General features: G+C 38.0%; 1 protein-coding gene across 1 annotated transcript; it reads right to left on the bottom strand.

The window, feature by feature from the left end:
- Positions 1 to 1,014: 1,014 nt before the first annotated feature.
- On the bottom strand, positions 1,015 to 25,905 carry LOC139748574 (protein Spindly-B-like). Its single transcript, XM_071661617.1, has 12 exons — positions 25,854 to 25,905; positions 23,781 to 23,957; positions 17,615 to 17,791; positions 15,528 to 15,695; positions 14,249 to 14,428; positions 13,458 to 13,667; positions 12,120 to 12,281; positions 11,258 to 11,322; positions 8,619 to 8,809; positions 7,799 to 7,987; positions 7,470 to 7,618; positions 1,015 to 1,298 (listed from the first exon to the last, which is right to left on the bottom strand). The coding sequence occupies exons 2-12, from the start codon at positions 23,946 to 23,948 to the stop codon at positions 1,167 to 1,169; spliced, it is 1,791 nt and encodes a 596-aa protein (XP_071517718.1). The 5' UTR covers positions 23,949 to 23,957; positions 25,854 to 25,905; the 3' UTR covers positions 1,015 to 1,166.
- Between the last annotated feature and the right edge of the window lie 1,249 nt (positions 25,906 to 27,154).

Here is a 27,154-nt window from a genome sequence, read left to right as displayed (position 1 = left end):
GCATTTTCCAGGCCTTTTCCCGGCCGGGAGCACCTCAAATAAAATTCCTGGGTTTTTCCCATTTTCCCGGTGGCGTGGGAACCCTGTTAACAGGGTAGTAGCATCCTGGCTCATCACAGAGAGGCCTCCATGGGTTACCATTACCTTAGGGCAAGCCTGGCATAAATCACTCAGCTCATCAGTAAAACTGAAGTATGACACAAGCATGACTTGTTTCCCTTACTTCTATTCTTTTAATTATCTTTTTCGAAAATGGTGTTTCTCAAAAGTCAAAAATAATATATAAAGGCACAGCCTGTACAGGAAACCAAACACTTTTCCATTATTTTTCACTAAAATCACCACTTTCAGTGATAAAGTGAACTATAAGCATCTGAATCATCACCACTACCCTTGTATAAAGTATCAAAGTTGCTTTCATCATCATCATCATCAGGGCCATATACTCTCAATATTTCCTTAAGTTCTTATATTTTCAAGCTACACCTCACTTTACAATTCATTTGATAAAGTAAGGCATTGTGATGCCATATACACCCTACCTGCGAGTAGTGCAAATCATTCCGAAGCAGTGGCAGTACCCACATGGTAGGACTATAACAGCTTAAGAAAAAACAAAAAATCATCTAGTGCTGCACACAGCTGACACTACCTACTGTGATGGATTGAAAATTGACTTCAACTCAAAAAGCCTTTTCCTATTCTCAATTCCAGCAGGGACCCAATAACCACTCTATCATACTCGCAACTGTATCTTCACCCACCCTTGTGTTCACATCCCCTCGTACTATAATTTGATCAACTGCATCAACACTGCAAATGCATTCAATCAGCTTCTCCTGAGGTGAGCTTTTTCTTCACTTCTCTCACTGCCTAGTGCAAAAGCACTAGCAACCACTTGCCTCTCACTGACGACTTTCTCTCTAACCCAGATCAACCTCAAACTCACTTCTTTGTACTTATCTGATGGTCCCAAAGATCTTTTCACACACATGAAATAGGAAAAAAATCATCTAAAATATATAAACATTTATATGTTTACAAAGATCAAAATTATCATAGTCCTTTAGAAACACTTCTTAGAAATATCAAAAGATAGACTTAAAATCCTTTGGTTATGACGAAAATGACTCCTAAATGTGACTACAATCAATAAAGTTTACACCCTACTGCTGCTTGCATTCCTCTTGATGCCCTCCACTAGTAACCTTGATTAAAGGGGCCTCCATTTTCCTCAGCATTTTCTTTCTTTCAATCTTCTTCACACCATCTTCTCTTTTCATCTGGGTGTTTTGAACCTATACAGAGCAGACAAAATACTTAATTAATACTTCATCTTACCAGTTACTGTATGCAAATTTTAACAGATGCCCACTCCTTACCTACATGATTTGAAGTTCTGCACTGCCTATAATTTCATATCAGATGATCAACACAACTTTTGAATGACAACTTTGTAGCAATCCAATAGTGAAATAGATATGATTCAAATTAGATGATCTTTTATAAATATTTCATGCATAATGAAGATTATAGAAATGCAACTGACAGTTACACACCAGCCATATCTTTAAAATTTGCAGCTTAGGAACTCAGTGACTAATCTATAGACTGTTACCATAGGATCTAAGGGCCCTTACATAGCTCTCAAACTGAATATATTCACTTCCTACTTTCTAACTACAAATATATCAATCAACCTCTTCTCTACCTTGTTATTATGGTATCTGTACCATATGTACAGCAGCATAAATTTGTTGAGTATTCCTGGGAAATTACATGGGAGGGTGTTGATCATGAGAGTGAAGGCATGTACAGAGCACCAGATTGGGAAAGAGCAATGTGGTTTCAGAAATGGTAGAGAATGTGTGGATCAGGGGTGTGCTTTGAAAAAAATGTGTGAGAAATACTTAGAAAAACAGATGGATTTATTTGTAGCATTTATGGATCTGGAGAAGGCATATGATAGGGTTGATAGAGATGCTTTGTGGAAGGTCTTAAGAGTATATGGTGAAGCAGTGAAGAGTTTTTACCAAGTATGTAAGGCATGTGTATGAGTAGGAAGAGAGGAGAGTGACTGGTTCCCAGTGAAGGTTGGTTTGCAGCAGGGGTGTGTGATGTCCCCATGGTTGTTTAATTTGTTTATAGATGGGATGGTTAAGGAGGTAAATGCAAGAGTTTGGAGAGAAGGGTGAGTATGCAGTATGTTGGGGATGAGAGTGCCAGGGAAGTGAGTCAGGTGTTTGCTAATGATACAGCTCTGGTAGCTGATTTGTGGGAGACTGCAGAAGTTGGTGACTAAATTTGGAAAAGTGTGTGAAAGGAGAAAGTTGAGAGTAAATGTGAATAAGAGCAAGGTTATTAGGTTCAGTAGGGTTGAGGGACAAGTTAATTGGGATGTAAGTTTGAATGGAGAAAAATTGGAGGAAGTGAAGTGTCTTAGAAATCTGGGAATGGACTTAGAAGTGAATGGAACCATGGAAGCATAAGTGAGTCACAGAGTGGGGGAGGGGGCAAAGGGGCAGAGGTTTTGGGAGCAATGAAGAATGTGTGGAAGAAAATAATGTTATCTCAGAGAGCAAAAATGGGTATGTATGAAGGAATAGTAATTCCAACAATATTATATGGTTGCGAGGCATGGGCTATGGATAGGGTTGTACAGAGGATGGTGGATGTGTTGGAAATTAAATGTTTAAGTGCAATATGTGGCATGAGGTGGTTTGATCAAGTAAGTAATGAAAGGGTAAGAGAGATGTGTGGAAATAAAAAAGAGTGTGGTTGAGAGAGCAGAAGAGGGTGTGCTGAAATGGTTTGGGCATATGGAAAGAATGATTGAAGAGAGATTGATGAAGAAGATATATATGTGTCAGAGGTGGAGGAGACAAGAAGTGGGAGACCAAATTGGAGGTGGAAGGACGGAATGAAAAAGATTTTGAGCAACTGGGGCCTGAACATACAGGAGGGTGAAAGGTGTGCATGAAACAGAGTGAATTGGAACAATGTGGTATACTGGGGTCGACGTGCTATCAATGGACTGCACCAGGGCATGTGAAACATCTGGGGTAAACCATGGAAAGGTCTGTGGTTTCGGTGCATTACACATGACAGCTAGAGACTAAGTGTGAACGAATGAGGCGGCCTTTTTTGTCTGTTTCCTGGTGCTACCTTGCTGAAGCAGGGGGTAGCGATGCTATATCCTGTGGGATGGGGTAGCGACAGGAATGGATGAAGGTAAGCAAGTAGGAATATGTACATGAGCATATATGTATTTGTCTGTGTATGTGTATGTACATGTGTATACGTTGATGTGTATATGTATGTTTATGTGTGTTTATGTATATGTTTATGTATCTGCTGGAAATGAGATGTTTGAGGACAATATGTGGTATGAGGTGGTTTGATCGAGTAAGTAATGTAAGGGTAAGAGAGATGTGTGGAAATAAAAAGAGCATGGTTGAGAGAGCAGAAGAGGGTGTTTTGAAATGGTTTGGGCACATGGAGAGAATGAGTGAGGAAAGATTGACCAAGAGGATATATGTGTCGGAGGTGGAGGGAATGAGGAGAGGTGGGAGACCAAATTGGAGGTGGAAAGATGGGGTGAAAAAGATTTTGAGTGATCGGGGCCTGAACATGCAGGAGGGTGAAAGGCGGGCAAGGAATAGAGTGAATTGGATCGATGTGGTATACCGGGGTCGACGTGCTGTCAATGGATTGAATCAGGGCATGTGAAGCATCTGGGGTAAACCATGGAAGGTTCTGTGGGGCCTGGATGTGGAAAGGGAGCTGTGGTTTCAGGCATTATTACATGACAGCTAGAGACTGAGTGTGAACGAATGGGGCCTTTGTTGTCTTTTCCTAGCGCTACCTCGCACACATGAGGGGGGAGGGGGATGTTATTCCATGTGTGGCGAGGTGGCAATGGGAATGAATAAAGGTAGACAGTATGAATTATGTACATGTGTATATATGTATATGTCTGTGTGTGTATATATATGTGTACATTGAGATGTATAGGTATGTATATTTGCGTGTGTGGACGTGTATGTATATACGTGTGTATGAGGGTGGGTTGGGCCATTTCTTTCATCTGTTTCCTTGCGCTACCTCGCAAACGCGGGAGACAGCGACAAAGCAAAATAAATAAAATAAATATATATATGTGAGTATATGAGTGGATGGGCCTATTCTTCATCTCTTTCCAGGCACTACCTCGCTGACACAGGAAACAGCAATCATGTATAATAATGATAATAATAATAATAATAATAATAATAATAATAATAATAATAATGATAATAATAATAATAATAATAATAATAATAATAATAATAAAACAGCAAATTGGAGACCAAACTGGAGGTGGGAAGATGGAGTGAAAAAGATTTTGAGTGATCGGGGCCTGAACATGCAGGAGGGTGAAAGGCATGCAAGGAATAGAGTGAATTGGAACAATGTGGTATACCAGGGTTGACGTGCTGTCAATGGATTGAACCAGGGCATGTGAAGCGTCTGGGGTAAACCATGGAAAGTTTTGTGAGGCCTGGATGTGGAAAGGGAGCTGTGGTTTCAGTGCATTATACATGACAGCTAGAGACTGAGTGTGAACGAATGTGGCCTTCGTTGTCTTTTCCTAGCATTACCTCGCACACATGTGGGGGGAAGGGGTTGTCATTTCATGTGTGGCATGAATGAATAAGGGCAGACAGTATGAATTATGTACATGTGTATATATGTATATGTCTGTATGTGTATATATATGTATACGTTGCGATGTATAGCTATGTATATGTGCATGTCTGGACGTGTATGTATATATATATGTGTACATGGGTGGGTTGGGCAATTCTTTCATCTGTTTCCTTGCGCTGCCTCACTAACGCGGGAGACAGCGACAAAGTATGATAAAGTAAATAAATAAAAACAGCAATCATAATAATAATAATAATAATAATAATAATAATAATAATAATAATAATGATAATAATTTGTTCAAAATACAGCATGTACTTTATCCTTATATCCCTTTCCTTTCATATTAAGTCGCCTTTTCCCCGTGTTTTCGAGGTTGTGCCTGGAAACATACTAAGAAAGGCCACATCCATTGATATCCATACTCAAGTTGTCATATGTAATGCACTGAAACTACAGCTCCCTATCCAAATCCACGACATACAGACCTTTCCATGGCTTACCCCGGATGCTTCACTTGCCCTGTTTCAGTCCACTGGCAGCATGTCGACACCAGTATACCACATCGTTCCGGTTCACTCTATTCCATACATCCCTTTCATTCTCCTGCATGTTTAGGCCCTAATTGCTCAAAATCTTTTTTGCTCCAACCTTCAATCTCCAATTTGGTCCCCACATTCTCCTTATTCCCAACACTTTGAAACGTATAACCTCTTTGTCGACCTTTCCTCACTCATTCTCTCCATATGTCCAACTATATTTCAACATATCCTCTTCTGCCTGCTCAACCACACTCTTTTAGTTACCACACATCTTTTTTACCCTTTCATTACTAACTCAATCAAACCACCTTACATAACATATTGTCCTAAAACGTTAAATTCCCAACACATCCACCTTCCTCTGTACAACCCATGCCTTGCATCCATATAATACTGTTGGGACTACTATTCCTTCAAAACATACCCATTGTGCCCTCCCAGATAACAATCTCTCTTTCCATGCCCTCTTCAGTGCTCCCAGAACTTTTACCTCCTCTTTCCACCCTATGAATCACTTCTGCTTCCATGGTTCCAGTCACTGCCTTGTCCACTCCCATTTCTTCCCATTTCTCTCCATTCAGATTTATGCCCAAACTAACTAGTCCCTTGACCCTACTAAACCTGATAACCTTGCTTTTATTTAAATTCACTCAACTTTCTCCTTTCACACACTCTTCCAAACTTAATCACCAAGTTCGCAGTTTCTCACTCAAATGTGCCACCAGTGATCATCAGCAAACAACTGACTCACTTCCAAGGTCCTCTCATTGTATTTACCTCCCTCACCAACCCATCCATTAACAAATTAAACAACCATGGTGACCTCACACACCCCTGCTGCAGACCAATCTTCACTTGGAACCATTCACTCTCCTTTCTTCCTACTAAAACACAAGCCTTACACGTTGCCAAGCATTGATTTATTACCTTTTCAGAATATCAGTATTACATTAGCAAGTTTCCAGCCCTCAGGAACATTTCTTGTAACAAGTGTCTTATTGGAAATAGCAGCCATGGGCTTACTATCTCATTTTTTGCCTCTTTCAGAATCCTCTGATAAGACTATCTGGGCTTGCTGTTTTATTTACTCTCATTTGATTCAGTGCCAGCAGATATCTTCATCTTTTTTTTTCAATATGCTGCAATACATTTTTCCTGCTTAGCAATGGATCGAGCTTCTGGACATGAGTTGTACCCTCAGTGGTAAATACAGAATAAACATGCAAAGAAGTTTAAAATCTTTGCCTTGGCTTTGTTGTCTTGAATTACATCACCATTTTCTGCACTTAATGGTCCCATTGATTGGGTAATGGCTGTCTTGCTTCTAATACAACTATAAAACTCCTTAGGGTTTCTGCAGTTATTTTCAGCAATATACGCTTCACACTGATGTTTGCACTGATGTACAAGTCTTAGTTTCTTTACACAGATTTATGTAATTTACTGTCTTGCTGTTGGTTGTTTGTCTCTTAAGTTTCTTATGTATTACCTTCTTAAATGAAAGCAGTTTATGTTACTGCTCCATCAATTTGGCTTTGTTTTGAAACAAGAACATCTTATATGCAATGACATGTACTCCCTCCCCTGCTTTGAAAGTATCAATGAATGTTTCCTATCTACATCTATATCGTTTTCATTAACAAAATCATTTCATGTTTGCCTGTCAAAAGCAGTGCAAAGATCACTGATATTTTCACATCTAAAATCTGGTATTTTTTGCAACCTTCATGTTTAACAGCACTGTCTTGAATAAAGTTTCCATAATTTGTAATTAATGGCCTAATTAATTGGGCAATGAGTCTTATTTCTAACATAACTATGAAACTCTTTAGGGATGAAAGAGGGTCCATGTGGAAAGAGCTACAAATATATGTGGTAAATGGAGACTTAATGAACTGAGGAGCATTAGCCAAGAGAGTGGACAGGATGGGAGAAGGGTGAGTGGTACCAGGTGAATGAGTCTGCATCAAAGATATAGCTCACACTAATCTGAAGGAAAAAAGTGAGGAGGGAACGGTAATATCTTTACCTTAATTCCCAGGTACATGTGTTGTACTATGCCGACCTTTATTCCCAGGTATATGTGTTGTACTGTGCCAATTCAGTACAGCATCTTTGTTTAAAATCAATACTACTGAGCTAAAGCCATCAGCCTCAACCCTGAATGCTGGTAAAAAGACTTAATTCCCTGGATGTAACTGCTACTGTACTACTCAAAAAGTATCTCTAAACACATACTTGACCATCATATTCTTGAACAGCAACAGTTTCAGTCATATGTACAGATTTCTTAGTTTTCTTCTTCTGTTCTTGCTCAGATGGTAACGCAACCTTTTCATTTTCTATGGTTCCACTTCCAATGGTATTCACATTTCCATGCACCGAACCTACAAAAAGTAAAAGTGATATTTATCATTTAGTGAAGACTTTCCTAAGACTGGTATATCAATAGTTTTAACCAATGCCTATGTTTCATTATCATAAGTAGTGCATTATCAGTAACAATGTTAATTTCTCAAACAATAGGAAATATTCTGATAAATGCAAAGGAAAATATGAAACATTACCTTCTAAACATTTACTCATATTTTTTACTTGCACATCAATTTCTTGCATCGTTTTCGGGTCTACTAACTTTTCTTTCAGTGATATAATCTCTTTAGGTGTTGAACTTTGAATTTTTTCTGATGGAGATGTAAGTTTCTCAAAGCCGGGAATTTTTTCTTTCACCATTTTTACTTCCTTAAAATCAGTGCCTGAAATTTTCAAGATTATATGAAGTAGCAGTCATCTGTAGAAATAAAAAAGTACCAGATCAATGTTCTTATTGTTTCTTACTTACAATGTGGGTTTTGATAATTGATTTTTTTTTTCTCTCTATAACAGTGACTCAAGTATGAGCTATATCACCTGGGAATAAATAGGTCAGGACCTTCTAATCCTGATCATTTCTTGTGAGGAAGCCCCAGCCTCCACTTATACTTTGCAAACCACCCAAACATGATCACAGATACACACTTGCTCAATACAGGAAGGGAGGATTTCCAGCCACCCACTCTTGCCCCTCTTAGTCACCTTTTATGACACACAGGGAATACTACCCATGCATTCCCTGCATGTTGCTGACGGTGGAAGCAGGTGGCTGGAAAGCCTCCCTTCCTGTATTACTTTGCAAAAGAAAGAAGAGAGCAAGGAGCTATGTGAAGATTTTTTACTCTAAGGTTCTGTCATCTGTTTTTGTCACTACCTTGCTCTCACAGGAAATGAGCACATGCGAAAAAAAAATATGAATAAATAAAGTCTGTGAGGGATTTTGTTGGGTTTGTTCTTATACTGTTGGAGGTATGTTCACCGAATAAAAATATGATGCTCTATTGTCAAACTAACCTATTTTCTCGCCCTTCTTTGCTGCCATCTCTTCTAATCTAACCCGCAGTGTGATTGCTTCAGCATTGACGGCATTCCTGGCAGCTTCAGCCTGGTGAAGCTTTCGTTGCAACTGTAGTATACGATCGCTTAATACTACTTTGTCAAACTGTGCTGTATTTAGGGCTTGGTCAAGATCACAAACTTTTTTTCTGCGTAAAGAAAAGAAAAATTCTTATTACTGAGAAATTCACTTCAAACAGTGAATAAAACAACAAATAAATTTAACTCATCATGTGAAATTGTACAGGTATATGAAAATCAGCAGTAACAGAAGAGGTTTCCAGTAGATATGTTTGAGATCTTAGGTAGAAGTAAAGATAACTGTTCCAGCATTCTCCTGAACTAGAGGGAAAACTAGTTTTGCATACAAGATACTCATTTCTGTACTTAAAACAGTTGCAGGGACATGTGCACTATTTTTGTACTAAAGAAATATTAAGGTAGTAGTATTGGTAGGTAGTAGCTGGTAGGTGGTAATATACCTCGGAAGTATATTACCAGTGCTACCCAACTGAATATTGGGAGGATGAGTAACACCTGCATAGTGCGGCAGCACTTCAGTGGCTGTCAAAGTGAACTTCTCTAACCCTGGTTGCTGTTTTTTCTTTCTGCCTTGCCCACAAGTGGAAAACTGGCATTCTGTCTTCAAACATGCAATCTTTTCATAACACTTGACTCACACAGCTCATTCTTTGTAACTCTAGATTTTCCTGCAGTGAGCACTACCTAATGCTCCAGTCTAATTTTCCTATCTACAATTTCCATGTATTGCTCCTACCATTTTGCCAAAAGGTAGGGCAAGCACATAGCACTCACCACAGGAAAATCTAGAGTTAAGATGACTGAGATGTGTGAGTAAAGTGTTGTCAAGTGCTATGTGTGACAAAGAGATATTGTATGTTTGTGGAAAGAATACTGGCAATCCAAGCGTGGATGAGGCAGAAAGAAAAGATGGCTACATGGGTCATAGGAATGCAACTTGACAACCACTGCAATGCTGGAGCCATCACTACCCCTCCTGATACTAAGGTGGGTAGTACTGGTAATGTACCTCCCTGGTCAGTGGCTGCCTACCAACTACTACCTAATACAACATGCAAAAAATTTTGCACAGATAACAGGGGAGACTACTTATCTTTAGAGGAACATTTTACATATATTTTTTCAAAGTACTATATGTATATATTCCTAATTAGTCAATCTTTTTTTATCTGCACAAATTTAGTATCAATCACACATACTTTTGAAAAATGCTTATAAAACTGTTCATACATGATCTGATAAATATGAGGAGAAAAAAAAGAAAAGACAAGAGGAAGAAGGAAAGAAGTGGGTGAAGACAGGAAAGGTGAGGAAGGAGGAGGGGCAGGAAGGGTACTGGGTGAGGGATACATAGGATGGGATGGGAGGGGAAAGAAGGATGAAACAGCAAACAGATATGACCCACAAAAAAAAGATGGCCTTCCCACTTCCAAAAAGGAATATTGTATATGTCCAGACCATGACATACCTGTCTAAAATTGCAATGGTACACTACAATTTCAGTAGCTGAGTAGGCAGCCAATGACCTGGGAGGTATATTACCATTATTACCCACCTGGGTATCAGGAGAGTTAGTGACATCTGCTTAGTGAGCCAGCACTTTAGTGGTTGTCATGTTGTACTCTTTTCTGACCCAGGTAGCTGTCTTTTCTTTCTGCCTCACTAACATGTGGACTACTGGCATTCTGTCCACAAACATACAATCTCTCCTTGTCATATGTAACACTTGACAACATACAACTCACGCAGCTCATTCTTTGTAACTCTGGATTTTCCTGTTATGAGCACTATGCGCTAGCCCTGCCTTTTGGCAAAATGGTAGGAGCAGTAGGTAGGAAGATCTAGGCAAGATTATCAGGTAGAAACATTAGGTAGGAGCAGTAGATAGAATTAGTCATTAGGAACATTAGATAGGAGCCTCTGCAAACACTGCAGTAAACTTGCCCTCTGCCACTGGCCTGTTAAGAGTGAGGCACTAAAGGCTAGGAAGCAGCACTGGAGTTCTTTAATAATGGAGACTGTTGCTGTGGCCATCCATCTGAGGGAGTTCCAACTGGAACAGGCATCAGAGATACAGAAAGATAGACAGATCAGGGCCTGATATTTAGGGCCATAAAAGCTTTATGCCTACAGCACATACAATTAATCTGTAACCTTGAAGTCTAGTGGCATTTAACCTCACTATGTCACTGTTAAAGAGGGATTGGTAATGTTTCCAAAAATATTTATGCATTATGATTAAAGATTGATATTTTACTTCTTGGTTATTACTATAGTGATCCTCCACTTACATAACTTGGTGTCCAAATGTGCCAGTTCTTCAACGTACAACTCTTATCTAGGTTTCAAGATTCAGCTAAACCATCATATAGGAAGTCAGCAGCTTGTCTGTATTTAATCACCTAATCAGATATCTCAACATTCATTCTAAAACCTTCACTAAGAAAACTCCAAGCCTGCTTGAAATTTCCCACCAATTCCATTCAACAAGGTACAGATGCAGATGAGTAATCAATAATACTGAATAAAGAACACTGAAAATTCTATTTACTTACTGGCTCTCTGTATACATATGTCTGAAGAGATTGTTTATATCCTGCCCATCACCAGCTATTTCTACCTGTAATGAAAATAATATTAACACCTATATGACAATACAAAGAAGTTCAAGCAACTAATTACTAATTTTGAATTCCTTTCCAAATACTTATTTCTTTTTTGTATTTCATACTTCTTGATCCTCTTACATAAACCTAAGCTGAAAAATTACTGCTGGCAGCATTCATACCATCCTGACACATAAATGCATATAATATATCATAAGTTTCCCTTAACAAAGTAATGCAAGGAACAGACAAAGAAATGGCCTCATTCGCCTACATCCCTTCTCTAGCTGTCGTGTGCAAAACATACTCTATCTAGGGAATGCAGCCCTTCTGCATGCTCTGGCCCCAAGCACTCAAAACCTTTTTCATTCCATCTTTCCACCTCCAAGCCTATTCAGACCTGACATAACAGAACTAGTTCAATATATCTGATGACTGTCAGAGTGACCCACACTTACTATCACCAACAACTGCTCTGATAAGTCTGTTCAAAAACCCTGCTGGTATGGCACTAGCACCACATCTTGAGTTTTCCTCTTCATTTCACCATGAGTAGCTCTAATTTTTTCCACTTTAATAAATATGGTCCTGTGTTGCTAATCTGAACTACAGTGTCTTTCTTGGAACTAAAGACTTCAGTTCTTGGTTTCCTTTTCTTGTCATACATTAGTTTGATACATTCCTTTCATCTATTCCTTGTTTCTTTCTGTGCTGATGAACACCCTAAAGCTAATACGTAATCACTTTATATAAGCTCTAACATAAAAATAAAATCTTTCTGAGTTTCAACAATATTCAGCATATTACCTACCTTAGAAAGAGCAGTGTTTGTCTGCTGAGCTTCTAGATCCTGACACCGTTTTGTAAACATCTCCAGCTGTGTCCTTGCAGAAGCTAATGACTCCTCCAAATGATTCATATATTCATTATCTACTTTACTGTTATTCATACTTAATAAGGATGCCAGCTGCAGCTGAAATAAGAAAATAAATAAAGCTTGAAAAATATTTTCTTATAAATGTGAACATCTCTTTGAATTATCTATGAAATACCCCTTAAGCTGTTTCATTAATTTCTACATTACAGTGCTGCTTAATATCGAATTTGTCAAAGTAATTAAAAATATTCAAGGGTTGCAACCACATTTTCCCTTGAGCATGGTTCATTTTGTGGCTGCTACTGCCTCCTGTAACTCATGTCAATTACTTCACATTCTATGCTTGGTTACTCTCTGTTGGACCTTCCTTCCCATATGTACTAGTCTTGGGTGAGGTGATCATGCCAGTGATAGGGGAAAAAAAAGTGCAAAAGCCCTGAAAGCCTAAAACTTTCACAATTTCATCAGGAGTACATTTTCAGGTAAGAAATAATGTGACTGAATATATTCACTTAGAGAAGGGTTGTTTGAGCAAAATAAAAAACAAACGACATCTGCTAAGTTCTTAATTGCATGTCAAGCAGAAGCCATTATTAAATCTACAGGTCTCACCTGGGGTGATCTTAATGGAGGGGGAAGAAAAGAATGCAGACAAAGCAAATGATAATCACTTTCACAAATTCATCAAGTGCAAATTTTTGGTTGAGAAACAATTAACACTAACTGATGCATAATAACATGTGACACTGTGAATGTATTCACAGTTGCACACACACACACACACCTTCTACCACCAAAAATATGTGGTAGGAAAGACACCATGGAAAGCATTTAGTCTGCAAGACAAGATGTAAATTCATTACTGAAAAATCTTTTAATCCAGATAAGGTACAAAACCTAATGAAATCTTGTCAAATGTACTCATAGTGTGCAAGATGCTGAAATAGGCTACATGTGATGAAAAAATTTATGGAAGAGGCAGAAGTATCAAAGAAGTGAAATCAAGGAAATGTAATGTGGACCAAAGCAAATTTATCTTTTTCTCTTATTGCTCCTATCCAGTTATTGAACATTAGAATATGTAGCAGTATTTGTAAAGTTTTCCTTCATATGGTAATGAACTGGTTGACATGACAGTTGAAAAGACAAGCAGGTGTGTAAAGCAAAGGATGATGGCAGTGTCATGGGATAATGGAAATAATAAATGGTATCATATCAAGAGAAATGAAATTACATGATTTATGCATTTCCTTGACAAACAATATCACAAACCTTCATTTTACTAATCTGCTGAGTTTTCAAGTCACACTGTTTCTTAAGCACATTGTAGTTTGTCTTGTAACTTAGCAGTTGTTTCTCCATGGCCTGCCTCTGATCTTCAACCTCAGCAAATAAAGAGTTTCCCTTTTTGGCTGGATCTGTCTCACCAAGCTTCAGACTCTCAATCTCCATCTTTAATTCCATTATCTCTTCCTTGCTTTTCTGTAAATACAATAACTAAATAAATGCTTATTCAAGAATTTACAAATCCCTAAGTTTTATCATTAATAATTTTATCATACAACCACAGGACCTCCTTAACATGATCCAACTGCTTTAAGGCTAAGCTATAATTAGATGCAAGGCAAGTCACTGCAATGTTCTCAGAGGCTCCTACCTAATTTTCCTACTGACTAATGCTCCTGCTTAATGTCCCTACCTATTACTTCTACCAGAAGTTTCTACCTGATGCTCCTACCTACTACTTCTATATATTGCTCCTACCATTTTGCCAAAAGGCAGGGCAAGCACATAGTGCTCATCACATGAAAATCTAGAATCTACCGTTAAGACTTATTTTCATTGTTTCATTATGCTATCCATCATTTATGGGTATTCAGCTTGACCAACAGGTTCATAATGTAACACATATAAAGACATTTGCAATACCCAAACCATTCTGAGATTCTACGAAGTTCACCTGTAAAATACATACATTAAAAAAGTAAGCCAGTTGGGCTTAATTACTGAGCAGCATTATCATACTACAGTCTACAAATAAGCCTTAAGAAACAAATTCTTACCTCCAAAGCATTAAAATATGATGTGCTCTGACATTCACTCTCTTCAAGGTTTGCTTCTAATTTTGCAACATTCTTTTCTGCTTGGAGTAGTTTATGCTTATCAGTCTTGATCTGAGCAGTGAGGGATGATACTTTTAGCTCTAGTTCTTGTTTTTCACATGTCAGTGTCATAATCTGACTCTGAAATATATCAATAAAAGATGTCAAAACAGCATAATTTCTTTTAATGACTGTGTGCTTAGCATTGCAAGAACAGCTTTGCAATGATTCAGACCAAAGATGAAAGAAGAATGGAATTCAGAGAAAAGTATAGTTTCACTGCCAATATGCTCTATCTCTAATGCAAGAGCAATCAAACCATACAAGTAAGTACAAAGATCTGATTGAAGAAGGGGTGCAGGACCCTATCCCAAGTAAAACAATCTTGGTCTACTAGTCAACAGAGAAGTACAGTCCCAGAGAAAGTCATTAAAGAAGTTGCACACAAGAAGGCCTGAGTTCTCCCAAAGCACCAAAGTTGGCATACCACAGAGAAGCACAAGTGTTAAGCATGCCTCCCCCTTCTCCCTGTCTCATCTACTTATAATACACATTCTCCCTGTGACCTCTCCTCACTAATTTCACACATTCTCTCCAAATGTCTAAACCATTTTGGCATATCCACTTCAGCAACTCTAAAACATGCTCTTTTCATTACTACATCTCTATCTCACCCTTTTACACCATACACTGTCCTAAAATGTTTCCTTTTGAACACATATTACCAGCATATGAGCATCAGCATGGGGCTTTCACACATTCCCACAACTCCTTCACTTTGTGTGCTGAGTGAATCATTATATTTTTTTTCACTGTTGTGGAAGTCTTCATTCATCCTAGTACACTAAACTTAAAACTGAGGATGCACTCCAAAATTCCATTGAAAAGATACACTCCCATTTTTTTCTTCTTCCTCTTGACTTACGTCTTCAAGATAATTCCTCAACTGCAATGGTTTAAACTTCTACTCCAGGTGCTTTCTCATGATGCTAATAACCAAACTATATAAATATGTGTACCTCCTATCAAGTCTTTACAATGACGCTAACTCATCTAAATTCCACAATTTCCTTCCTTCTGAAATAAAGTAACCATATGAGTGAAAGTATTCTACTCAATATAAAACTGTCTCAGACCATATATGCTAGGACTTTCTACAACACGGATTTATTCCTCTGTTTATCAATTCTAAGGTCTAAAAGATAAGCATAATTTCAGTTTATGTTATGGAAATACCAACCTGCAAAGATGCTGTTGTCTCATCAGTTGACTGCTCATGAATGGAAGAATTGCACATGTCAAGTCTCTCTTGGGCTTCCTTAAGTTGTGCCTCTAAGAGAACCACATACTCTTTACTTTGACTGGCTTCAATATGTAGGCTTTCTATAGTTGTTTCTAGGTTTGACACCTGAAGACAGTGAAATTGTCCTTATTTTGATAAAGTAACTCATCAAATATCTTTTTTTGAAATTACAAGGAAATCATAATTCCTTCATATAAAAGCATGTAACTAGTGCATCTAACATACAGGAACTGGATAAAACTGTAGTGAAAGCTTATCTAAAAATGACTCTAAAAAAAATGCATTTCTAATACAGGTACACCATCAAATTTCCAGTAACTGATGGTTTGGCACCTCCTTTAGTCCGGTTAAAAAAATTACGTGAAGAACATAAAATTACAACAGCCACCAGACTAGTTTACTGGGTGGCCACAGATGGTGTTTTGTGTAGGGGGTGTTTATTTACATTCTTTACACTGCACTTGTTGGTGGTGCTACCACAATTCAGTAAGATTCTTAGCTTATTTTGCTTAAATTCAACTGTAGCTATGGCTTTCTAAGACATATGAGAATGTCAGTCATGGTGTCAACACAAACACCAGTCTACATCAATCCAAGATAAAGTAGAATTGTTGAAAAAATGGACCATGGTATTTTGGTGCATAAGCTGTGTGACATGTACTGTATTGGTTCACCAACCATTTATGATATAAAGAAGCAGAGGGAGAAAATATTGAAATTCTATGCAGAAAATGTTTCCAAGAAGCAAATGATGATAAGAAAAACTACGAAAGATGGTAAGAGTACTGAGCACAATCGAGTGATGATGGAATGGTTTCGACAGCATCGGAGCAGACTTGTCAGGTAGCATGATAATGGACCAGGCTAGGTTGTTCCATAAAGAACTTAAATTACAACATGAGCATGACTATAGTGAAGGATGACTTCAATATAATATCTATTCAATTCAATATTTGTTTAATCTAAATTTCTAGCAGTCCATGGTATACTTTAGACACAAGGAAGATGTATAATTAATGGGTTAGAGGTGTGTTGATGAATTATTGTATAAGACCACGGTTGGTTTGGCAAAATGGTGAATCCGGCAAGGCTTTGGAACCAAGAGAGCCAGAAAATCGGTGGTGTACCTGCATTTCTGCTTTTGTAAGCAATTAAATGAATTAAAAAATATGTCATTAAAGAAATCCCAATCATATAATTTAGTCTTACTGACACAAACACAATACAGTGTAGATTCAGCTTAAAGTTTTTAAGAATAAATGACTTCTATTCAGGATGTAAGAATTCTATAATCACATCTATATGACTGGGCAGCCTACCTAAAAGAGACTCAAGCTTTTCCATCTCAAATGACTTGCCTTTAATCTATCCACTCTTTTGTTCAACTAACAATAACCCCATCACCCAATGCAATGGCGTGCTTAACAGCAAGTAGCACATCTGCCAGCCATTTAGTTAAATATGTCTATCTGATATCACAATACAAGGATGGTTGGGCAACTTCAGTTTTTTCCACCATATAACTCACACATTCACTCTATACAAAAGTCTCCAAAAATCACCCTGCATCCTCTACACTGATGGTTATAAGTCTGACTTAAGGGGATTCCATCATCAGTACTAAACCTTTGCCAAGTTTTGACAGTATTTACGAGACATTGGAAATAACTAGTGGTCCAGGTAGACTTTACAAAAACATGACGTTATACTGCAAAAGAGGAGTCATAACATACTTTTGGCTTGTGTATCAATTGTATTTTGCAAGTTATCACCTTAAGGGATAAGGTTAACAGCTAGTTAACCATGCCAATGAGTTAAAAGATTCTATGGAATTCAGTTTGCATTTACTAAGCAGACCTTGACTGTAAATATTCATTGAAAATAATCAATGCCTGATAGTGAGATTACTCTGTTTCATAAAATCTAAACTACCTAGTGTTGTGTGTTCCAGGAATGTCTTGTCAAATACATATATTACAGTGCTACGCTTTAAATGGTAGTTAACTATTCTTAAGGGAAAATACCTTTTTAGCATTTTTCTGAAGTTCTTGCTCATGGCACTGAGTTGCTTTAGCCACCAAAGACTGTATCTGTTGATTTTGTTGCTCACGAAGCAGCTCTATCTCTCGTGCCAAAGAATGTTCTGTTTGTAATTTGGCCTCTAGCTTCAAGCCAATGCAATGTTTTTCCTGTTCAAGAACCTGTAAGAAGGAATTAACCATCTTTTAGCAGCCAAATTGTATTCAACCAAAAATTAATGGAATTAATTAGCATTTACCGTATAATGTACAACTAAAAATCAGAGTAATGTACCCAATTGATATCTTTCCATATCATTGCTGTTACTGATTTGTTCCACAATTCCAAGTGTTAAAGACCTAAATCAGTACTGTGCAAGCTTTTTTTTCTAAGATCTTGTGCTGGTTCTAGGAATCAGATCAGTGAAGCAGGTGCCATTTGCTGGCAAAATGAAAAGAGGATGGGTGATAACAATGAGGATGGTCAACATACAAATACAAAAAAACAAGGGAATACAAAGGCAAGCAGATATGAAAATACAAAGAGATGAGGTTACACCAAAAGGTGTAAAGGTCGAAATCTTTTGCATTTCACCTGAACATGAAACCGATAAAATCATCCCTGGCAATTCACTTAAGAAAAATGAATATCAATATTTCAGATGCACTAACACTACACATAGATTAATGTACCTTGAAATAATGTACTAAATAATGAGCCCCCAAATTATGAAAGGTGTGAAACAAGTATGAGATTACAAACAGGATGAGCTAAAAACACTGGTCTTCTAACCCCAATTGATGATTTGTTTGCAAGGATTACATGGAATTCTCTTTTCAATAGAGTTTATCTATTGAGGGCACTCTGAACTACTAATCATATATTAAAGTTATCTAACAAAAAGCATAACCCCATCATCTACATCAACCAAAAGATAGTAAGAGTCCTCCTGCCAAATAAGTGCACTTGTCTGTACCTGAAAATGATGGAGCAATGAGATAATAAATCAACAAATACCTACATTATCATGGGTAAACAGATTTTTGGTTATCTTAGTGCATTTAAGTAACAGGAAAGTCATTTAAGCAATATATTTGAAGTTTGGAACCTATATTGTATGTTACTATGATGGGGGAGAGAGAAAGAGTGAATTGGAATGCTATGGTACACCGGGGCCAATGTGCTGTCAATGGATTGAACATGGGCATGTGAAACGTCTGGAGTAAACCATGGAAAGGTCTGCGGGGCCTGGACGTGGAGAGGGAGTTATGGTTTTTGGTATTTTACACATGACAGATAGAGACAGAGTGTGAATGAATGTGGTCTTTTTTCTGTTTTCCAGAACTTGGCCAGTACAATGCTTAGGGTGATGTAGGTTTTCTATTTCATTAATAATAATGGCCATCCATTCCAGTGATAATTCCCTTTTAATTATCATTTCCAAAAAAAAAATAAATAAAATAATCCTTTCCCACATTCTAAGGCAAGAAATTACATACAAACCAATCTTCCATATATATATATATATATTTTTTTTCTTTTCTTTTAAGCTATTCGCCATTTCCCGCATTAGCGAGGTAGCGTTAAGAACAGAGGACTGGGCCTTTGTGGAAATATCCTCACCTGGCCCTCCTCTGTTCCTTCGTTTGGAAAATTAAAAAAAAACGAGAGGGGAGGATTTCCAGCCTCCCGCTCCCTCCCCTTTTAGTCGCCTTCTACGACACGCAGGGAATACGTGGGAAGTATTCTTAATCCCCTATCCCCAGGGATAAAATATATATATATAAAATATATATATATATATTGCGAGGCGTGGGCTATGGATAGAGTTGTGCGCAGGAGGATGGATGTGCTGCAAATGAGATGTTTGAGGACAATGTGTGGTGTGAGGTGGTTTGATCGAGTGAGTAACGTAAGGGTAAGAGAGATGTGTGGAAATAAAAAGAGCGTGGTTGAGAGAGCAGAAGAGGGTGTTTTGAAGTGGTTTGGGCACATGGAGAGGATGAGTGAGGAAAGATTGACCAAGAGGATATATGTGTCGGAGGTGGAGGGAACAAGGAGAAGAGGGAGACCAAATTGGAGGTGGAAAGATGGAGTGAAAAAGATTTTGTGTGATCGGGGCCTGAACATGCAGGAGGGGGAAAGGAGGGCAAGGAATAGAGTGAATTGGAGCGATGTGGTATACCGGGGTTGACGTGCTGTCAGTGGATTGAAGCAGGGCATGTGAAGTGTCTGGGGTAAACCATGGAAAGCTGTGTAGGTATGTATATTTGCGTGTGTGGACATATGTATATACATGTGTATGGGGGGGGGGGCCATTTCTTTCGTCTGTTTCCTTGCGCTACCTCGCAAACGCGGGAGACAGCGACAAAGTATAATAAAAAAAAAAATAAATATATATATATATATATATATATTTATATATATATATATATATATATATATATATATGTATATATATATATATATATATATATATATATATATATATATATATATATATATATATATATATATCCTACATTCACTGAGAACCAATCACTTTTCACTGCTTCTAACACTGGTTCTAACACTGGTTCTCAGTGAATGTAGGATTGCGGCAGGGGTGTGTGATGTCTCCATGGTTGTTTAATTTGTTTATGGATGGGGTTGTTAGGGAGGTGAATGCAAGAGTTTTGGAAAGAGGGGCAAGTATGAAGTCTGTTGGGGATGAGAGAGCTTGGGAAGTGAGTCAGTTGTATGATACAGCGCTGGTGGCTGATTCATGTGAGAAACTGCAGAAGCTGGTGACTGAGTTTGGTAAAGTGTGTGAAAGAAGAAAGTTAAGAGTAAATGTGAATAAGAACAAGGTTATTAGGTACAGTAGGGTTGAGGGTCAAGTCAACTGGGAGGTAAGTTTGAATGGAGAAAAACTGGAGGAAGTAAAGTGTTTTAGATATCTGGGAGTGGATCTGGCAGGGGATGGAACCATGGAAGCGGAAGTGGATCATAGGGTGGGGGAGGGGGCGAAAATCCTGGGAGCCTTGAAGAATGTGTGGAAGTCGAGAACATTATCTCGGAAAGCAAAAATGGGTATGTTTGAAGGAATAGTGGTTCCAACAATGTTGTATGGTTGCGAGGCATGGGCTATGGATAGAGTTGTGCGCAGGAGGATGGATGTGCTGGAAATGAGATATTTGAGGACAATGTGTGGTGTGAGGTGGTTTGATCAAGTAACGTAAGGGTAAGAGAGATGTGTGGAAATAAAAAGAGCGTGGTTGAGAGAGCAGAAGAGGGTGTTTTGAAATGGTCTGGGCACATGGAGAGAATGAGTGAGGAAATATTGACCAAGAGGATATATGTGTCGGAGGTGGAGGGAACGAGGAGAAGTGGGAGACCAAATTGGAGGTGGAAAGATGGAGTGAAAAAGATTTTGTGTGATCGGGGCCTGAACATGCAGGAGGGTGAAAGGAGGGCAAGGAATAGAGTGAATTGGATCGATGTGGTATACCGGGGTTGACGTGCTGTCAGTGGATAGAATCAGGGCATGTGAAGCGTCTGGGGTAAACCATGGAAAGCTGTGTAGGTATGTATATTTGCGTGTGTGGACGTATGTATAAACATGTGTATGGGGGTGGGTTGGGCCATTTCTTTCGTCTGTTTCCTTGCGCTACCTCGCAAACGCAGGAGACAGCAGCAAAAAAATATATATATTATTTATTATTTCTATTATACTTTACATATATTATATATATATATATTTTTTTTTGCTTTGTGGCTGTCTCCCGCGTTTGCGAGGTAGCGATATATATATATATATATATATATATATATATATATATATATATATATATATATATATATATATATTTTTTTTTTTTATACCTCGTCGCTGTCTCCCGCGTTTGCGAGGTAGCGCAAGGAAACAGACGAAAGAAATGGCCCAACCCACCCCCATACACATGTATATACCTACGTCCACACACGCAAATATACATACCTACACAGCTTTCCATGGTTTACCCCAGACGCTTCACATGCCTTGATTCAATCCACTGACAGCACGTCAACCCCTGTATACCACATCGCTCCAATTCACTCTAGTCCTTGCCCTCCTTTCACCCTCCTGCATGCTCAGGCCCCGACCACACAAAATCTTTTTCACTCCATCTTTCCACCTCCAATTTGGTCTCCCTCTTCTCCTCGTTCCCTCCACCTCCGACACATATATCCTCTTGGTCAATCTTTCCTCACTCATTCTCTCCATGTGCCCAAACCACTTCAAAACACCCTCTTCTGCTCTCTCAACCACGCTCTTTTTATTTCCACACATCTCTCTTACCCTTACGTTACTTACTCGATCAAACCACCTCACACCACACATTGTCCTCAAACATCTCATTTCCAGCACATCCATCCTCCTGCGAACAACTCTATCCATAGCCCACGCCTCGCAACCATACAACATTGTTGGAACCACTATTCCTTCAAACATACCCATTTTTGCTTTCCGAGATAACGTTCTCGACTTCCACACATTCTTCAAGGCTCCCAGAATTTTCGCCCCCTCCCCCACCCTATGATCCACTTCCGCTTCCATGGTTCCATCCGCTGCCAGATCCACTCCCAGATATCTAAAACACTTCACTTCCTCCAGTTTTTCTCCATTCAAACTCACCTCCCAATTGACTTGACCCTCAACCCTACTGTACCTAATAACCTTGCTCTTATTCACATTTACTCTTAACTTTCTTCTTTCACACACTTTACCAAACTCAGTCACCAGCTTCTGCAGTTTCTCACATGAATCAGCCACCAGCGCTGTATCATCAGCGAACAACAACTGACTCACTTCCCAAGCTCTCTCATCCCCAACAGACTTCATACTTGCCCCTCTTTCCAAAACTCTTGCATTCACCTCCCTAACAACCCCATCCATAAACAAATTAAACAACCATGGAGACATCACACACCCCTGCCGCAAACCTACATTCACTGAGAACCAATCACTTTCCTCTCTTCCTACACGTACACATGCCTTACATCCTCGATAAAAACTTTTCACTGCTTCTAACAACTTGCCTCCCACACCATATATTCTTAATACCTTCCACAGAGCATCTCTATCAACTCTATCATATGCCTTCTCCAGATCCATAAATGCTACATACAAATCCATTTGCTTTTCTAAGTATTTCTCACATACATTCTTCAAAGCAAACACCTGATCCACACATCCTCTACCACTTCTGAAACCACACTGCTCTTCCCCAATCTGATGCTCTGTACATGCCTTCACCCTCTCAATCAATATCCTCCCATATAATTTACCAGGAATACTCAACAAACTTATACCTCTGTAATTTGAGCACTCACTCTTATCCCCTTTGCCTTTGTACAATGGCGCTATGCACGCATTCCGCCAATCCTCAGGCACCTCACCATGAGTCATACATACATTAAATAACCTTACCAACCAGTCAACAATACAGTCACCCCCTTTTTTAATAAATTCCACTGCAATACCATCCAAACCTGCTGCCTTGCCGGCTTTCATCTTCCGCAAAGCTTTTACTACCTCTTCTCTGTTTACCAACTCATTTTCCCTAACCCTCTCACTTTGCACACCACCTCGACCAAAACACCCTATATCTGCCACTCTATCATCAAACACATTCAACAAACCTTCAAAATACTCACTCCATCTTCTCACATCACCACTACTTGTTATCACCTCCCCATTTGCGCCCTTCACTGAAGTTCCCATTTGCTCCCTTGTCTTACGCACTTTATTTACGCACTTTATTTATACACACATATATATATATATATATATATATATATATATATATATATATATATATATCCCTGGGGATAGGGGAGAAAGAATACTTCCCACGTACTCCCTGCGTGTCATAGAAGGAATAGAGAAGGGGGCCAGGTGAGGATATTCCCTTAAAGGCCCAGTTCTCTGTTCTTAACGCTACCTCGCTAACGCGGGAAATGGCGAATAGTTTGAAAGAAAGATATACATATACATATATATATATATATATATATATATATATATATATATATATAGAAAAATAATGGGAATTAATATGAGCAAACATAAAATCATTATACCTAACAATAATTCCCTTGGCAATAAGATAATCACAACATATGTAACCACTTATTACAACCACTGACCTCAATCATGGCTGCATACTCTTTTATTGTGTCCTCAAGCTTAGTATGAAGCTCATGATTCTCATCTAGAAGCTGTTTCCCATACATAGCAGCAGTAATGGTGTTCTTCTCTGCTTCATCCAGACGCTGCTGGAGTTCAGCCAACTTTAAGCTCTGATCTCCACTCATTGTGTGAAACTGTGTGAATATGTAGAAGTAGATTTGTGGTTAGACTGATAAAACATATCTAAAGACAAAAAAATTATACCAGGAGGAATTTTCTGAGTAAAGGACAAGATACGCAACAAAGTACATTTGGTACCTGCCTAACACTGGAGATGCATTCTAGGAAAATATAACTTAATAAAATCATTAAGCAGCATGTCATAGAGGATTCAATGGGATATGGGGAATAATGTTTCTATGGGAGATTTCTAAACCTAATTTGGAAAAAGAAAATCAAAATGCTGGTACACTATCAATCTAAGTTTTCACAAAATTAAAAATGGGGCATAGTTTGAAAAAGCACAATAACATGGCAAAACTACTTTTACGTGAAGATCTAACAGATAAACTGAGGTTCTGGTGACCAGCATCAAAAGGCCTCAAAATCTTTAACTTGACCTCCTACTCTTCTTTTTTTCCAGAGGCACAAGACTCCACTCATATGTTGTAGCTCATACATATTATTACAATGAAAGAATATGGGTTGTATATCCACCATAACTCAAGTGAGTCAAGCTTAATCAACTCCAAACTCTCCCTGATACACAACCGAATATCATTCAGTATAAAAATATAGCCTAGATTTAAGCTCTGCAAATATTATTACATTCTTTAGACACTATACAAACTTTAAAAAAAATCACATATCTATCTATCCAAAGTCAATAGTGATGAGAAGAAAAAACAGACTTTTCCCATTTTGTGATTGGGATATTCTTCTGTATGCAGATGTGAAAACACAAAGCCCTGGCCCACCAGTCAACAAGTGATCCACCTCTGCCCAAGTGTTGCAAAATGCCATGTAGGAAGGCTAACCTAACCCAAAGTCCAAGCAACACTAATCCTGCATCATGCATCATTAAACACATAGACACTGCTCTGGCAGGGGCACTTCAAGGATAAGGCAGAGCAATAACCTATGAAACGCCATGGAACAATACGGATCCATGTATTTTCTGCTATAGAATTTCAAGACTGAAAACTGCTGCCAATTAAATTTCCCCCATATTTTTCTCAGTCACCAGCACATTCCACTGAGCAAGCAGAAGCAGGCAAAAAAAGCATAAATACTGTCATCACTTATGTTTATGGCAGAATATCCCTAGTGCCCTTCTTGTTCCGTTCTACTAAGAAATAATTTCAAACAATGGTAGGAATTTTGATGATTACAACTTTGGCAAATAAATGGACAAAATGACGACCAAAAAAGAGCATATGGACAGCAAATCACCTATATGGTTTGGTTGTTTTGTAATGTGCTTGTGGGATTTTCTTCATAAACACTAAAGCTTGGTTAGGTAAGGTCTTCATCATAAAGTTATGGATGAAAAAAATTTAATACCATTATTCTTCCTTTTACCGAATGGTACTATACTAAATGGAACCATACCCACTACTTTATAAGTTACACAATCGGAAAAGAACATACCTTTCAAATACAACCCAGAAAAAGAAATATTTATGCAAATTTGATATTTCTGTATAAAACCAAAGAAATACATTACGTTCACTTACCTCAATACATTCCTCAAGTGACACTTGATACTTTCCAAAATAAAACACCGCAGGATTATTTTTTTATTCTTTAGACATTGCAAACTATGCATTTATCTCCCCATGATGTTGGTAAATATAATCCTCGTTATACGTCCCAGTATAAACCACACAAGTAGAAACTTTACAAGACAGTTAATGGCCCACATTTCCTTCCAGTTCAAAGAGCTGCCTCCATCCTAACCAAGATCTAATAATTTGAACTTACAGTTTATTATAACTTACCCCGTCCATTACTAATTGGCTTTCTAATAAATGCTTGCTTAGTTCTACAGATCAAGGAACGCTGTTATGCTTTAAAAATTAATAAATTACCTTAAAACTGGCGCTCACGAGAACCTCCAATGTTTTTGTTTTCAAATCTCGTGCAGCACTTAACGAATGACAAAAAAAGGGTGATATAAAAAATATATATCTTTCAATCAATATATCCAGCTAAAATATACCATAATATTTCATTAATTAATAATTGATGCTGATTTCTGGAAATACGATTACTTCTATGAATTTTAGTATTGTATATAAATGTATTGGCTCTGGCTTTGGCTTCGTCAACGGCTTATCGACGCATTGAGAATCACACCCGCAATGATTGATATGTATATATGTATACTAATAAGCGAAATACGGTGTAATACTTTGTATATAAACGCATTCAATCATAAAATATAAACAAAAATCGTGCATATATTTGCACACTTTGAAAAGATATTGACATTTATATAATTGAAAAGAGACATTCACATTGACAACATTTTGACTTCGAGACGTCAAGCTATAAACCATGAAGACATGGTCAAAAGCAAAAATATATATTTCCTTGACATTTTAGGCCACAACCTGCAGAGTTTCAGAAAAAAATATATTATAGACTTTCACAGATTTAGAAATTTATTTTTTGTTACTCTTAAAGTCCTTGAGGTTTGACATCAAAGGTTGATTTCAAATGTCCATAACTTACCAGACTGAGAGAGAACAATTTTCACCGACTATTGATTGCTAATATTTTCTCTTGAAATGAAGGAATAATTCTCGCCAGACTTGTTCATTTGGTAGTATCTTAGATTCTTAGATTCATTCCACTCCCATACTTTCCTCCTCTTTTTTTTGTAATAATTGGATATTTAAAAAACAGGCCTGCAATGAGATTACATCTTATTTTGGATATTTTGTGATCAATGTGGAAAATGTTAACACCACTGCTAAAAGATAAACTATTAGCCATTATTGTGAAGCTAGTTTTTTTTTTTTTTTTTTTTTTTTTTTTTTACAAAACCAGTTAAAATTAGGACTAGGCCAAGTTCAAGATAACGAACATTGTAATGATACCTCTATATCTCAAAAATATACACATACACACTATCCTGTACCATAGGTAACTAACCTTGATTATCACTGCTCCCACTTATTTCCTAAAGCCTCTGCTAGATTACAACGTAAGACTCAATAATGACGCCCGTTATCACACTGAAATCATCCCCACTGATCATAATATCCCACAGGTTGTTAGGCATTACGATAGGTATTTACAACGAAACCTAGACGGTGCTGGTAGTACCCATGGTTTTCACGATGACCTGAGTAAGGTCAATTACCTGGGCAACGACACTTCCAAA

Source organism: Panulirus ornatus, chromosome 5 (genome assembly GCF_036320965.1).
Source record: "Panulirus ornatus isolate Po-2019 chromosome 5, ASM3632096v1, whole genome shotgun sequence".
Classification (NCBI taxonomy): Eukaryota; Metazoa; Arthropoda; class Malacostraca; order Decapoda; family Palinuridae; genus Panulirus; species Panulirus ornatus.
Note: the sequence above shows the minus strand (reverse complement) of the source record. Positions and strands in the feature narration are given on the sequence as shown.

Coding starts and splice junctions, on each gene's coding strand:
- LOC139748574 (XM_071661617.1), bottom strand. CDS start 23,948: ATGAGTGGAGATCAGAGCTTAAAGTTGGCTGAACTCCAGCAGCGTCTG. Junction 12,282..13,457: donor AGCAGATTAGTAAAATGAAG/GTTTGTGATATT, acceptor TTCTTATTTCAG/CTGCAGCTGGCATCCTTATT. Junction 1,299..7,469: donor TTCAAGAATATGATGGTCAA/GTATGTGTTTAG, acceptor TGCTCTGTATAG/GTTCAAAACACCCAGATGAA.